Here is a 14,704-nt window from a genome sequence, read left to right as displayed (position 1 = left end):
GTCCCTGAGCCCCCAGACTCAATCTGCCAGCTGGATCAACTTCTCGGAAGCAGCAGATTAGCTCTGCTGCACTGTGCAAACTGCGCAGGTGCCGAGGAAGAACGGACCAGGCTTAGGAGAAGCTGGTCCAAGCTACTGAGGGAAGCTCTGTCTCTGCTTTCCACTCCCCATGCCGACGGGCTCTGTGGGGCAGCAACGGGGAGGTCCAGGGAACAAGACAGATTCCTCCCCTGGAGTTCTTTATAAAAACAATAATTGATATAACCATCTATTAAGTACTATCTTCTAACTTCAGACTGCAGCTATATTATTCCCATGTTATAAAAGAGGCAACTAAAGCTCAGAGAGTTTAAACAACTTACCCCTAGTCAAACAGCTAGAGGTAAAAGAACCAAGGTCAGGGCCAGGACCAGCGAACAGCAGGCTCTTTGCATTAAACATTCTGCCTCTCGCTGCTCATCTGGAACATTAACCTACTCAGCTTCCCAACCAGAGTGCAGAGTACTTATAATGAAAACATCACTAAGGTGATGGGATAGAGGACCTTGAAAAGACATGGTAGGAAATCAAAAGTAATAGCCAAATGGTGAGCTTCGGGATCAGACAAAAGGAATCTGACACCGCCCCTGACAGCTGTCCTCCGTCGTCCCAAGACGCCTCGTCAGCGGGTGGAGACAACTCTGGAGTCGGCACCAAGATACAATGAGGCACGGCGGCCGGGCACACGGAGGTGGCCTGGGGAAACCACAGAGCACCGCGCTGTTTGCCTCGCCCCTTCCATTCACCCAGTGAGCACTCACCGCACAGCCACTGAATGTCCCCAGGGCAGGCACAGTACTCCGTCCTGGGGAAAAGAGGTAAATAAGAAAGGCTCCCTGTGGGGCACCTGGGTGGCTTAGTCAGTGAGGCATCTGCCTTTGGCTCAGGTCATGATCTCAGGGTCCTGGGATCGAGCCCCGAATCAGGCTCCCTGCTCAGCTGGGAGTCTGCTTCTCCCTCTCCCCCTCCCCCTGCTTGTTCTCTCTCTCTCACTCTCTCTCAAATAAGTAAACAAAATCTTTAAAAAAAAAAGAAGAAGAAGAAGAAGTGCTCCCTGCCTATAAAACTACACATGCCTGGGTGGAAGATCTCTGATTTTAGGAAGGAACAAGGATGGAGGGCAGAGGAGAAGCCCCCAAAAGCTCAGACCAGGTGACAGACAATGTTCTTCCTTTTTTTTTTTTTTTAAAGATTGTATTTATTTATTTGACAGAGAGAGAGACAGAGAGAGAGGGAACACAAGCAGGGGGAGTGGGAGAGGGAGAAGCAGGCTTCCTGCAGAGCAGGGAGCCCGATGCGGGGCTTGATCCCAGGACCCTGGGATCATGACCTGAGCCGAAGGCAGACGCTTAACGACTGAGCCACCCAGGCGCCCCTCAATCTGAAAATTTCTTACAAGTTTATATTGCCATCACATACAGAACAGGTTCAAAACTGCTGAACTAATGCACTACCCAAATCAGGGCGGCATATAACTAAGATAGGACTCGCTGTGCTAGGAGCTGGAACTAGGAAGTGCACCTGCTGAGGCCCCAGAGTTGTAGGAAAGAACGAATGCTCTCGGCCATCAGTCCAGTGTAGCAGGAATTCATCACCAGAGGAGGGGGGCAGAAACGAAACTAAAACCTGTAATTACAGCACTATTCTTGGCTGTTTGGAGGACTTTTCATTTCTCAAAAGTGTTGCAACTGAGAGATCAACTGTGCTCAAATGAGCTGTGAGATGTCCTCGGGGCTCCCCGCGGCCCTGGCTGCAGCGCACGAAAGGCTGGATGTCTCACAGACATCCAGAGGCAGCAGGTTGTAAGGGAGACGCGGAATTAGAGACACCATCACCTGCGATCTCAGATGGGCTGTGGGGGGCACCCACAGACAGACCCCCCCGAAGGAGGGCGGGGCAGGAAACAAACATCTGGTGCAAGCTAGGGGCTGTCACCCACACAGCAACCACAGGGCGGCTGACGTGTAGGGAGCACTTCCACGAGGCAGGCACCGTGCGAGGATCTTCACGTGCACTGTGTCACTGAATCCACGTCTGGCTACCATCCCCTCTTGGCCAGCTGCCCAAGGCCACACAGGAGTGGGGGGAGCCAGGAGTCCACCTACCCCAAGATGTTGCCTGGTCTAACCCTGACAACAAGCCTGTGAAAGAGCCAGTGCAGAGCCCAATGCAAGGCTCAATCTCACGACGCCGAGATCACGACCTGAGCCGAAATCAAGAGTCGGGTGCTCAACCGACCGAGCCACCCGGGCACCCCTCTTCCTCATTTTAACTGTTTGCATCAGCATTCCTGGACGTCTGTACCTCTTGGGGAAGCCCAAGCCCCACAGAGGTGGACATCAGAGCACCTGGCAGCTACATGCTGTCAGACTGAAACACCACAGGCCCCAAACAACAAAAGTTCCCAAACTGGGGCGCCTGGGTGGCTCAGTCAGTGTCTGCCTTCGGCTCAGGTCATGATCTCAGGGTCCTGGGATTGAGCCCCGCATCGGGCTCCCTGCTGAGCAGGAAGCCTGCTTCTCCTTCTTCCTCTGCTCCTCCCCCACCCCCGTTTGTGCTCTCCCTGTCTCTCAAATAAAATCTTTAAAAAAAAAAAGTTCCCACACTGCAGGGCCAGACATCCTAAATTCCTCTGTCCTCCCTGTCCTGCTTGTTTACTTCTCACCCACGCTCCCAGTGAGCTGAACATATCAGGTCTTAGAGCAGTGATTAAAAGGCATTCCACTTGGTCTTCCAATGAATGGGGTTTGTAAACTTCTCCATCATGACCCCACAACTGTGCAACACGCCAACTGTTCGAGAAGGCCACTGCAGTCATGTACACCAGGGACACAGAGCTGGATGAGTTCTAGACATTCATGAATTCCAATGTCTTCCTAGGAGTGCAGCAGTCGATCCACTCACTGTGGTTACTCACAGGTGGCAGAAATCATATGAGATGTGCAGTCGGAACTTAATCCCATTCCGTGAACATGCCTGACTCCCCGCACTGAATCGTGAGCTCCTTCAGGACAGGATTCATGGATTATTCATGGGCCTGGCATGATGAGTGTATAGAAATGTGATATAAATCCCTGATTGTTGAGTAACACAAAGCCAAGTGAAGTGAGTGTTACTGTAACAGAGTGTAAGCAAGGCCACATACAGTAGGAGCGGCATGACTCCATCTGAGGGGGTCAGGAAAGCTTTCAGGAGGTAGTGTGGGGACTGGCATGTGAATGATGGATGGGATGTCAGAGGTACCCAGGACACCTGAGAGTTAGCAAAACTATGACTACATCCAACTGTGGCCACAGGTAGCTAGGGGACAAAGACTGTGGAAGCACGCTCCACACCCCAGAGGACAGGGACTTGGAGCTGATTCCTGGGTGTCCCAGTGCCCCACACAATGGCCACCATGTAGGCGGTGCTCAGGAAAGGCTTGTTGAAGACCTGAGCAAAAGGACGGACAACTGGTGTAGGGACAAATGGGAAGAAGAACTGAGAGGGGACCTTCCCGCTGCCTCGTGGCCCACAGCACACGTGCTACCATCCGGCTTCCACCCACGCCAGCCCCACGAGGACAGGGGTCACTGCTGTCCTGCTCCCCAAGCACGGCGGTGGGAAGAAAGAAAGCAGGCAGCAAGCCAGATGGGAGGTTTCTCCGAATGCTGGGCTAAGAAACGGAGTATAAGAAAGCTATGTAAAAAGACATTTAGTAAAAGTGAGAGAAGAACAACACTTTTTTTTTTAAGATTTTATTTATTTATTTGACAGAGAGAGACACAGCGAGAGAGGGAACACAAGCAGGGGGAGTGGGAGAGGGAGAAGCAGGCTTCCCGCAGAGCAAGGAGCCCGATGTGGGGCTCGATCCCAGGACCCTGGGATCATGACCTGAGCCGAAGGCAGACGCTTAACGACTGAGCCACTCAGGCGCCCCAGAACAGACACTTTTATAACAGTGAAGGCAACATCAAGACAGTGACAACAGGTGACAGGAAGACCTGCTGCGTGCTGACCCCTCATGACGCGAGGCACGCATATCCCAATGCCCGGAAGGACCACACAGTCCTCTCCCGGGGATGCAGAATCCGACTGCCACAGAAGTGGTAAGCACGTCCAAGTCATGCCACCAGTAAGTGGCAAAGCCAGGACGTATGTTTGGTGCCAAAGACTGTAATGGGAATCACAACAGCTATGTCCACCTCTGAGGACGGCCTGATCCTGGGGGTTCTCTCCTGGCCCCCCAACCCACTGCAGCCCACAGCAGCCTGCTCCCAGCTCCCCTGGACCTGCGTCCATGCCCAAGCATGCAAGTGGGACCTGGCATGACAACGGAGGGATATATTGAGAAACTGAGTCCTTTTTCCCACTCCCCAAGACACTCCATGCTTTCACAATGCTAACAAGTAATAAACCACTTTTCTACAAGAATTTTTTTTTAATTTTGCCCTATATTGCCATATTTAAAAAAAAAAAAAATTATATAAAAATAGCATAACAAAAGCAACTTAGAAACAACTCTGATGCCCTGGTTTCCCAGGGCCGGGCAGAAGACGTGGAAAATGGGGAGGAGAAGCCCCGGCTCACTCCCCCACATAAATGGAAGGGAACCAGCAGCCGTGCGCCAGGCACTGTGCTGGGTGCTCCAGAGGCATTCCCGCTTGTTCTCGAATGAGCACCGGAGAGAAGGAAGGGTCCCGGGGAGAGCCCGCACTGGAACTCTCATCCCCAAGGAGTCACACGGCTTGCTCAGGACTAGTCGTGCAGCCGGTAAGGACCGGAGCTGGGGCTGGAAGCCAAAGCTGTCAGACTCCAAACCCCATCGTGCCTCTCACTGGCTGGAGAGAGCCCGTGCTGGACACTCTGCTCGGACAGAGCTAAGTGGCCAGAGCAATTAGGAAGGGGAGGAAAATGACACAGGAACCAGAGGACCCGGGCTGGTTCCGCGGACACACAGGCAAGCAGCAGCACAGCTCAAGATGCTCTCGAACCCTGCACCCCAATCTATACCCCCACCCACAAAAAAGGAGTCAGTAAATAGGCTCCAAGTCCTGCTTCAGGACTTTGCTCAGAATCTAACGATTCCCAAGCCTGTGCTATACTGAGAAACATTTCTCACTGCTTATTTTTCTTTAAGTTCCGTGGCTTAAGAGTGACACATTCAAACAATAGGTAAAGCCACTCACAGAGAACAGCTTATTCACCCTCCAGTGCAAATAACCACAGTATTTACATCTAAGTAATGACACAGAGGAAACGCAGAGAGACAAGAAGTCTCTGGGGCCACTGCCGCAGGACAGAAAGCCCAACAGCTTCATTTTCAGGTTTAATACATTTTTACGCCTCAAAAGTGGACCTTTCTGTTTCTTCCTTTCATTACCGTGGTACAACATGGAATATCCAGAGAAATTTTTCAAAATCCTATGCTCGAAAAATTAAAAATAGAACTACCATAGGACCCAGCAATTCCACTTCTTGGTATTTATCTGAAGAAAACGAAAACACTAATTCAAAAAAAAATATATGCACCTCTAGGTTCACTGCAGCATTATCTACAGCAGCAGAGACATGGAAGCAGCCTAAGTGTCCATCAACTGAGGAATGGATAAAGAAGATGTCGTGTATTTACACGATGGAATACTCCTCAGCCATAAAAGAATGCAATCTTGCCATTTGCAATGATGTGGATGAGCTAGTGGGTATTATGCTAAGTGAAGTAAGACAGAGAAACACAAATACCGCACGATTTCACTCCTATGTGGACTCTAAGACATAAGACAAATGAATAGACAGAACAAAAGAGAAATACACTCATAAATACACAGAACAAACTGGTGACTGCCAGAGGAGGGGATCGGGGGATGGGCAAAGTAGATAAAGGGGATGGATACGTACAAACTTCCCGTTATAAAATAACTAAATCATAGGGATGTCACGGACAGCATAGGGAAGAGAGTCAGTACATACCTTTGTGTGGTGACAGATGGGAACTAGACCTATTATGATCATTTCATAATGTATGAAAATATCAAACCACTATGTTATATACTTGAAACTAATAAAATACTGTATGTCATTTATAATTCGATGTAAAAAATTCTCAGGCTTGACCTCAAAAAAAAAAAAATCCTATGCAACAATATGCTGCAAAGAACAAACTGATAAACATAAATCAGTAGTGAGCATATGTCTCTAATTTTTCCCCTGTGGGATTCAGTTTCAGAAATAACAGTCATTATTTTAATGCTAGAGTTTAGCTTCATGCAGTCAAGTGAAACTGGTTATTTTATGTTGACAGTGATCCAGGAAGGGCTACTGCTGTTGACCTCCACCATCTGACCGTTCCTATCTGCGTCTAACTGCAGAGACTCGGCACTACAACACTCATGAGAAATGCGGGCAGTAGAGAATCTCGCTTCAGTCCAAACGTGGAGTTATTGCTTTTTGTCAAAAAAATTACACTAGCAGAAAAAAGTTATTAAGGGGGAGGTGTTTTTATGTACATATGTAAGCGAATATTTGGGTTTGTATACTCACATGTGTCTTAGAAGATTGCTAAAAAGCAGATACAATCAATTCCCTTAATTTGGGCTTTGTTATAATAAAATCTATGGTTATTTAAGTAAAGGTAGAAATTTTCATCTTAAACAAGCTGCTTCTCCCTCTGATCCTCCCCCTCTCATGCTCTCTCATTCTTTTCAAATAATAAATAAATAATCTTTAAAAAAAAAAAAAAGACTTGCTCACAAACGGATTATAATTAAAATTTACATGAAGCTGAGAGAGAGCCCTTGTCTGGCTGCACTGGATTACAAATGCTCATCTCCACGTCAGGTACTTACAATCACAGGGACACACTCACCCCGTAAGGGTCTAAACTACAGGTGAGACTCCTGAGGGCACCCACATAGGTCTGTTTCACTATTAGTATCACCGATCCTAAATACAAAAGGATTTTTCAAATGAGTTTGTAAGATTAGGGATTAAAACAAGACAGGAAAGCAAGGAAGATGGGGGAAAAAAAACAGGAATTTTTCTTTATCTAAATAAAAGGGTGTTTATTCAGAGGGGAGACAGGACATGTCCAAGACTCGTGAGAGCCCCTGACAAAACTCTGGGTGCTTCTGGGGTATTAGGAACGGGAGAAAAGAGAACATGAGGCCTGCAGACAGCCTCCCGCACAGCCAAGGCCTGAAGCACACAGACCTCTGCAGACGGGACACATGGAGAACTATCAGTACCCTTAAAGCAAGCATAAGCTCCATACTTTTGTGCTCGGAACTGTATTAAGAGCTTTCCACGTATGCCGTCACCTTTCACTCTCATGACAGCCCTGCACAGTGGGTGCACCAGCTGTCCTTACTAATCACTTACTATGTGACAAGCATCGTGCTTAACCCTTAGGCACCGGAGATAGAGCGGATGGTCAGGCCTGTTACGTGACAATTACAAGCACTGCTCAGCCAGCACGTGGTGAGCGCTAAAATGTCAGTGTCACTATTGAGGTATAAAATAACTCATAGCAGCACAAAAAAGGAGCCCAGACAAGGAAGCATTTAATTCCAGGGGGAAGACCCCCGTGGAGCAGACATTTAAGATGCCCTTAAAGAAGCTAACCTCATTGGGCTCAAATAAAGATCGTGCTCACGTGGAAAGAGATGTTGCCCGTTTTCCCCACTACCCATGGCGCAACCGCACCGAGTCTCCACTGCCTTCCCCCACTCAAACACCTCACTCCTTCTCCTGTTCCCACTTTAAGACATTGTTCCCTCTTCTCCTATATATGAGATTATTCATTAATACTGACAGCTTTTTGGCACTGTAGAATATAAGTGACCAGAGTTATTCCCTTTGTATGTTTTAGAAGCCGATTGTTTGTTTTTATTAATTTAATTCCACATATAACGTATCGCAGCTTGCGATGAGAACTTTAAAAGACGGCCAGCTTTCTTTTCTCACTTGTAAACATGCTGTTTGGAAGTGGACCCACCATGCTCTCTGAGACAACAAAGGAGGGGACCCAGGAGCCCAGGTGGGGAAGGTTTCCCAGGATGACCACTAAGCAGGAATCCAGAGGGGAAATTCACTGGAAATGAGGAGGTAAAGGGGTAGGAGCGGAAGTCAGCAAGCTGAGCTCTAGAGAGAGAAGGTGGTTTATCCTAAAGTGTAAAAGAGAGGGCACGAATGTCCAGGCAACTGAAATTAAATACAAATGACCTGCGCGATGGGAGTTTAAGGGGAGAGGTGGCCAAAGAGGAGGCTGAAGCACGGGGCAGAGGCTAGTCACACAGGTCCCTGTGACTGGGGTCCAGGACAACAGGAAGTTGTTTGAAGACTTCCAAAGGGACAAACAGGAGAATTCCTGCTTCAAAAAGGAGCAGCAAGTTCATAACAAACAGTGGACACAAGATCACCATTTGGGTTTATTTACACAAATAGTGGACATAAGATCGCCATCTGGGTTTATTTGAGAAAAGGAAAAAATGGTTTCCAAGTTGCTAAGCTGTGACAGTAAGTAAGTTACAGAACATGTTTCACCGTCACAGGCTCTGTGATTATCTGTCATTCACTAGGAGTTCATGGGTTCCAACAATGACCACACCTTATAACCAATGATTAAATTCCAAATACCACATGAAGGTATTTCATGTCAGAGAGGCATTTCCTACCTAATCTGTATGTACTTGCTCCCAAAAATAGGGGAAAGAAAGGATGAGACTAAGGCAGAGTCACCAAAGCTTCCCATAGACTAAGAGTAGACAAAGTTTCTTTAAATGAGACACAAAGGGTAATGACCACAGAAGAAAAAAATGATTAAGTGAACCATGTTAAAATTAGTAACTTCCGTTCATCCAAAGCACCACTAAGAGATTGCACAGGCAACCACACAGGAGAAGATATTCACACTTATTCCCAATAAAGAGCTCATACTCAGAATATACACAAGTCTTACAAGTCAGAAGAGAGGGGGAGACAGAGGGAGACAGACAGAGAGAAACAGAAAGAGAAGGAAGAACACCCAGTGGGAAAAAGGGACAAAGCACTTGTACCAAAAAGGATCTGAGTATCCAAAACCATATTAAAGGTATTGAACTACACTGGTCATCAAATGCAAACTAAAACCCCAGTGTTACACAGTTACACCCCACCCTCACCACCAGAATGGATAAAATGACTACAAATGCCAAGAATCAGTGAGGACTTGAGCAACCAGAACTCTCACACAATGATGGTATGAACGAGTGCAACCACTCTGGAAAAGTGTTTTGCTCTAAAGCTGAATACACGTATATCCCACCACCCAGCGATATACTCAACAGAAACATCTACAGAAGTCCACCAAAGCATGTGCCAAAATACTCAAGAGCAGCACTACTCTTAATAGTCCCAAGATGGAAACCACTCAAATGTGCTCAGTCATAAAGTGTGGTGCATTCACACAGTAGAGCATTCCACAGCAATGAAAACAAATGGTGATGGCAGCAGGGGTGACAATGGTGACAGTAATAAGGGTGGCAGTGGTGGTGGTGACAATGTTGCTGGTGGTAGCAGCAATGGTGATGGTGATGATGGTGGTGATGGTGGTGGTGATGGAGGTGATGGTGATGGTGGTGGTGTTGGAGGTGATGGTGTTGATGGTGATAGTGGCGGTGATGGTGGTGGTGATGGTTATGGTGATGGATGTGGTGATGGTAGTTCAGGTGGTGATGGTGATGCAGATGGTGATGGTGGAGGTGATGGTGATGGTGGTGATGGTGGAGAGGGTGGTGATGGTGGTGGAGGTGGTGATGGTGATGGTGATGATGGTGGTGATGATGGTGGAGGTGGTAGTGGTAGTTATGGTGGTGGTGATGGTGATGGATGTGGTGATGGTGGTGGAGGTGGTGATGGTAGTGGTGATAGTGATGGATGTGGTGATGGTGGTGATGGTGGAGATGGTGGTGATAGTGATGGATGTGGTGATGGTGGTGATGGTGGAGATGGTGGTGATGGTGATGGTGGTGGAGGTGGTGATGGCAGAGGTGGTAGTGGTGGTTATGGTGGTGGTGATGGAGGTGGAGGTGGTGGTGGTGATGGTGGAGATGGTGATGGTGGAGATGGTGGTGGTGGCGGAGATGGTGGTGACAGCAGTGATAGTTGGTGGTAGCAGCAACGGTGATGGTGGTGATGGTGGTGATGGTGGTGGTGTTAACAAATCTGAGTGTTAATAATACAGCAAGTGTTCCAAGCACTTTACATACATCATCTTATTTAATTCTCGTAATAACCCTGTGATGTAGATGCTGTTATTAGTGTTATTTTACAGAAGAAGAAAAGTCCGGGAGAGGTTAAATAACTTGCCCAAGGTAACACACAATGAGGAAGTGACAGCCAGAACCTGAATTTAGGCAGCATTTCCCTACGGGGAGAGGCAAACACGGTGACAGGCAGATAGGACAGGCAGATACACGCTTCAGGTCCCTCCCGCACACTTTCATCAGAATCTGGGGGAGAAATAAGGGAATGCAAGATGCACTGGCATTCTCCCCAGTGGGATGGGCTCAGATTCACCCTTTTTTACACAATCCGAATTCCTTCCTTCGTGGTAAAATGTTTTGCAGGACAAATTCTCCCAAACTCTTCCCTTGCCCTTCCCTCCAACTGGAACTACAAGATGGCATGTGGCTCTACTTCTAATGAACACTTACTCCACTTGGTTTTTCCCACTGTAATGACATTAGCCTGAGGAGGAAGCCCTCTGCCGGGGAGTAAGATGTGGCTAGTACACCCTTCGCTAGAAACTCAACCACAAGCAGTCAAGCTCCCACTGTATGCCTGGCTCACCTCACCCCCACTTCGGGAGCATGGAAATGCCCCCAAGTTCTGCTAGCTTACTTCCCCTCTTCTGTCTTAGGCCTCACTGGCCTGTGTAAGTTCTCTAACTTTATTAAATGACCTGACTGTATTTCCACTTATTACTCTTGATACCTTTTCCCCTTGATCAACACCACTCACTAGCCTCTAATGTACTACGCATTCACTGCACGCTACTTCACTTTACATGCTGAGTACTACCTCCCCTGCCTATCCAGGAAGAAACTGAGGCATGCAAAGGACAAACAGCTAGTAAATGGTGAAGCCAAAACTTCAACACAGGTCTCACGACACCCCAGCTCACATGTCCCAGGACCAGGAAACAAAGCACCTGCCTTTAAAAGGGAGCACACGGGCTCTATGCTTGAACCCACAGAAAAACCCGGGGCTGGACGGATGGATCCCACATGGTAACATGTCTGAGCCCTTAATGTTTCTCTCCATTCATTCAAGAGTATTCTTCCTGATCTGGTAAATGTAAACAGCACCAGGGACAAAGGTGCATTCTTTGTTCTTTTATCTTCCTTCGTGTGTTCTTCACACGTCAATTTCAGGATGGCATCAAACTAAAAGAGGAAGAAGCTTTTACACTTTCTGAGCACTAGCTATTTAAAGTATCTCTTCTGCAAATAAAGAAGATAAACATTTCTGGAGTCAAACCCACCTTTGGTGGTGAGAATTTTGGAGGTGACTTCTAGTTTCTCCAACGGTTCCATCCCAATGTTCTCCAGCTTAATGACAAGCTGCTGAGTCTCCCCGTTGTAAAGCTGGACTGACACATTAGTAGATGTCTCATCACCAGAAGAAGGTTGCAGTGAGTGTGCAGACCTAAAATAGCAGTAATAGTTATAATAAACTTTAAAAAGAAAGATTCAAAGAAAACAGTGGCATTTCAGAACTATTCACATCACCAGACTTAACACATTCCAGAAATAGGGACTGGGGAACGTGAATCCCAGCTATCAGGAGCACAGGGTGAGTGCCGCATGCAGAGAATCTTGTGCTTGCAGACGCGTCCTGTGCTCTCATTCAGCCTTAGCCTCGTGTGTGTGTGTGTGTGTGTGTGTGTGTGTGTGTGCACGCGCGAAGTATAAAAATCCTTAACTACTGGATTATGGTGGCGCCAAAAATGAAACAATGAATTAATTCAAATGATCTGTGAAGCAGTGCTCTCTTAAAAAAATTTGCAAATCTCATGCTCAGAATTGCCTTGTGAAAACCCATAGATTAAAGAAGAAAACTTAGAGGAACCATTCCGACTGACACCATGGGCACTGGAGGGACAGATCAATGGAAAGTATGTACAACAGACTCCACGTCACAGGTGAAAATGACAAGCAAAGGCTGCAAGCGCCTGATGGGACACAGCACCCTGGGGTCATATGGCATCTGCGTGGTCGGGTGGGGCCCGTGCCACGTAAGAGTGCAGCCCAGCGTGCAGACCTGAAGCCTGCCGCCACTCCCCGGGGGTTCCTGCACCACAGCCCTCGGGTTCAAACACATACACCATGCTCTGGAGAAGTCTGGCCCTAAGAGAAAGGGGTAGTCACTGGAGGAAAGGGTCAACATCCTCTCTTGGGGTAGGAAGGGTCCATCTGGCTCCCCACTCTCTTCCTCCTTGTACCTGAAGGATCTCCACAGAGAGCGCAATGAGTCTACACCATATACTTAACTGAACCGGAAATGGACAGCTCCGGGCCACCCTACCCAGCAAGTGCCCAACAGCCTCCCTGTGAGCCAGCGCTTTCTAGCTCTGCTCCTGGCCGCAGACCAAAGGACCAGGGTCAGACCCAAGTCCTGTTCTATGGGCCGCAAGAGAGCCTCATATCCCCACACTGGTCCAAAAGACAGACAAGAACGTTCCAGACGATGCTGGTCTCACACCTCTGGCATCCAAGAGACGATGTTTAAACAGATCCGGCTCAGCAAGCCAACCATGCGCGTCCTGGGGGACTCCCATTGCTGGCTCTGAGAGAGCAGCTTTATATCCAAACCACATTTTCAGAAAATAATAGCATAAGGAATCAAGGTGAATGCATTCCTTTACATCTTACACCTTCAAAGTTGCTCATGAGTCAAGAAATAAACTTTCTCTGTCAAGGAAGGAAGAGTGACTCCTGTCCTCACTATAAATGACTTCTTTCTGTATTTTAACATGCAGTCCTTCCAAAGTAAAAGCTGTTTGTAGTCAATTTGAAATTGCAGAGGAGGTATTCAGAAAAACTAAAACACAGCGAGGCTAATTACTTTGCATCTCAAACAGGGTATCAGCCCCCCACCAGGACCACAGGAAAAGAAGGTAGGAGAAAGCAGAGGTGCAGTACAGCCCAGGGCCCGGCCGTCACAGGGCCAACCGTCCCTAAGTCCAGCGTCCCATGTGACAGAGCTAGAGCCGGAAAGGGGCTGAGTCCGGGGCAAGCAGTGACAGTAAGGAGATGGCAGTCAGACACATCCCTTTTCTGGGCATCTTTTTCCTTGCCTGATCATCTGGCCAACTTTTGTGAATCTTGTAAGGCCCAATTTAAACATCACAGCTATGAAGCCTTCCTGAACCGTGAACAGGAGAGTGGCCTCCCTCCACTTCTTATTTTCAGGAGCACTTAGCAAACTTGACTATGGTGAATCTCTCTCCCTTCAGGACAGGAGCTCCTACAATAGGCAAAGTCTAGGTCGAGGGTGATTCTGATTAGTGGCTAGTCGTATAGACCAAGCCTAGATCATGTGGCAGGTGTCAATAAATGTATGGGAGTGAATTTGATAACTCAGTCCCAACAATATTTATGTTAATTAGAAGCAACACTCACTTAAGGAATAGTCACCTGAAATCATGTATGCTACACTAAAGCCACCAAAATTCTTTTTTTTAATTGAGGTGTTATTTATATACCATGAAATTCACTTGTTTTAAGTATATAATTCAATCATTTTTAGTAAATTCACAAAGTAGTACAACGGTCACTGCTACCCACCCTGTTTTAAAACATTTCCATCATCCAAACTGAGTATCTTTTCAACGTACTTTTTGAAGCAATTAAAATGGAAATTTTTTAGCTTATGTTATATGGCTATGCAAAAAGTAACCTAGGATACTATGTATAATATAACATCATCTCCATATGCAAACATATATTTCAAAAAAGGAGGTGGATAAACACTGGAAAGAAAAACCACAAAGCAGTAATAGCAATCATTTCTGGGACTCCTGAGATATATTTCCCTTTCTTCTTCATGCTTTCCTATAATGCTCTTAAAAAAAAAAAAAATCTACTTTTTAAAAGATAAGAGTTAATTGTTTTTCACAAAAAATATGATTCCAAAGGCTAATCTCACATTTTGTTCTGTTCATGGTAAGGAACACTTCAACTCTGTTCTACTTCCCTTTAAGCAAAGCATATCGTCTACTGGTTACCCTGAAGAAATGCTTTGCCCATATTTTGGTCCTAAGAATCACAGATTAACTCAGACTCTTGGTGCCATTAAAAATGTATGCTCAGAACGATTCTGAAGTGCCCTCTCTTGTGGGAAGGCAGACGCCCGCCCCCTACCTGGGCAGGGAAGTGCTGATCTGCAGTCTGGGCAGGGCAGGAATGACTTCCACCGTGGAGCCGCTGGTCTTCACTCCCGGGAGGTTATCCAGCAAACAGTCACTAAAGACGCCAAAGACCGTGGTATGGTAACCTAGGAAGTGAAATGAAGAGCTTCACAGCCCCTGGAAAGGCCTCCACGCTCAGGCCCCCATCTGGAGGCCTCCCCCAGCAGGGAGGAGCGTGGCCCCCCACCCCAGACCCGAGTCCCATCAGCTGTCACCCACTGGTCCCACCCACAGCTC

At 47.3% G+C, this 14,704-nt stretch overlaps 1 protein-coding gene across 10 annotated transcripts in view; it reads right to left on the bottom strand.

Moving 5' to 3' along the window:
• TRAPPC9 (trafficking protein particle complex subunit 9) overlaps positions 1-14,704 on the bottom strand; it is a 582,880-nt gene that overhangs the window by 411,077 nt on the left and 157,099 nt on the right. For all 10 annotated transcript variants that reach the window (XM_078071955.1, XM_078071953.1, XM_078071956.1 and 7 more), the window contains 2 exons: positions 14,421-14,553; positions 11,540-11,703 (listed from right to left, as the gene is read on the bottom strand). In XM_078071955.1, coding sequence (XP_077928081.1) covers positions 11,540-11,703; positions 14,421-14,553 — 297 coding nt within the window. The remainder of the gene's footprint in view (positions 1-11,539; positions 11,704-14,420; positions 14,554-14,704) is intronic.

Source organism: Halichoerus grypus, chromosome 5 (assembly GCF_964656455.1).
Source record: "Halichoerus grypus chromosome 5, mHalGry1.hap1.1, whole genome shotgun sequence".
In the NCBI taxonomy this organism is placed as follows: domain Eukaryota; kingdom Metazoa; phylum Chordata; class Mammalia; order Carnivora; family Phocidae; genus Halichoerus; species Halichoerus grypus.
Note: the sequence above shows the minus strand (reverse complement) of the source record. Positions and strands in the feature narration are given on the sequence as shown.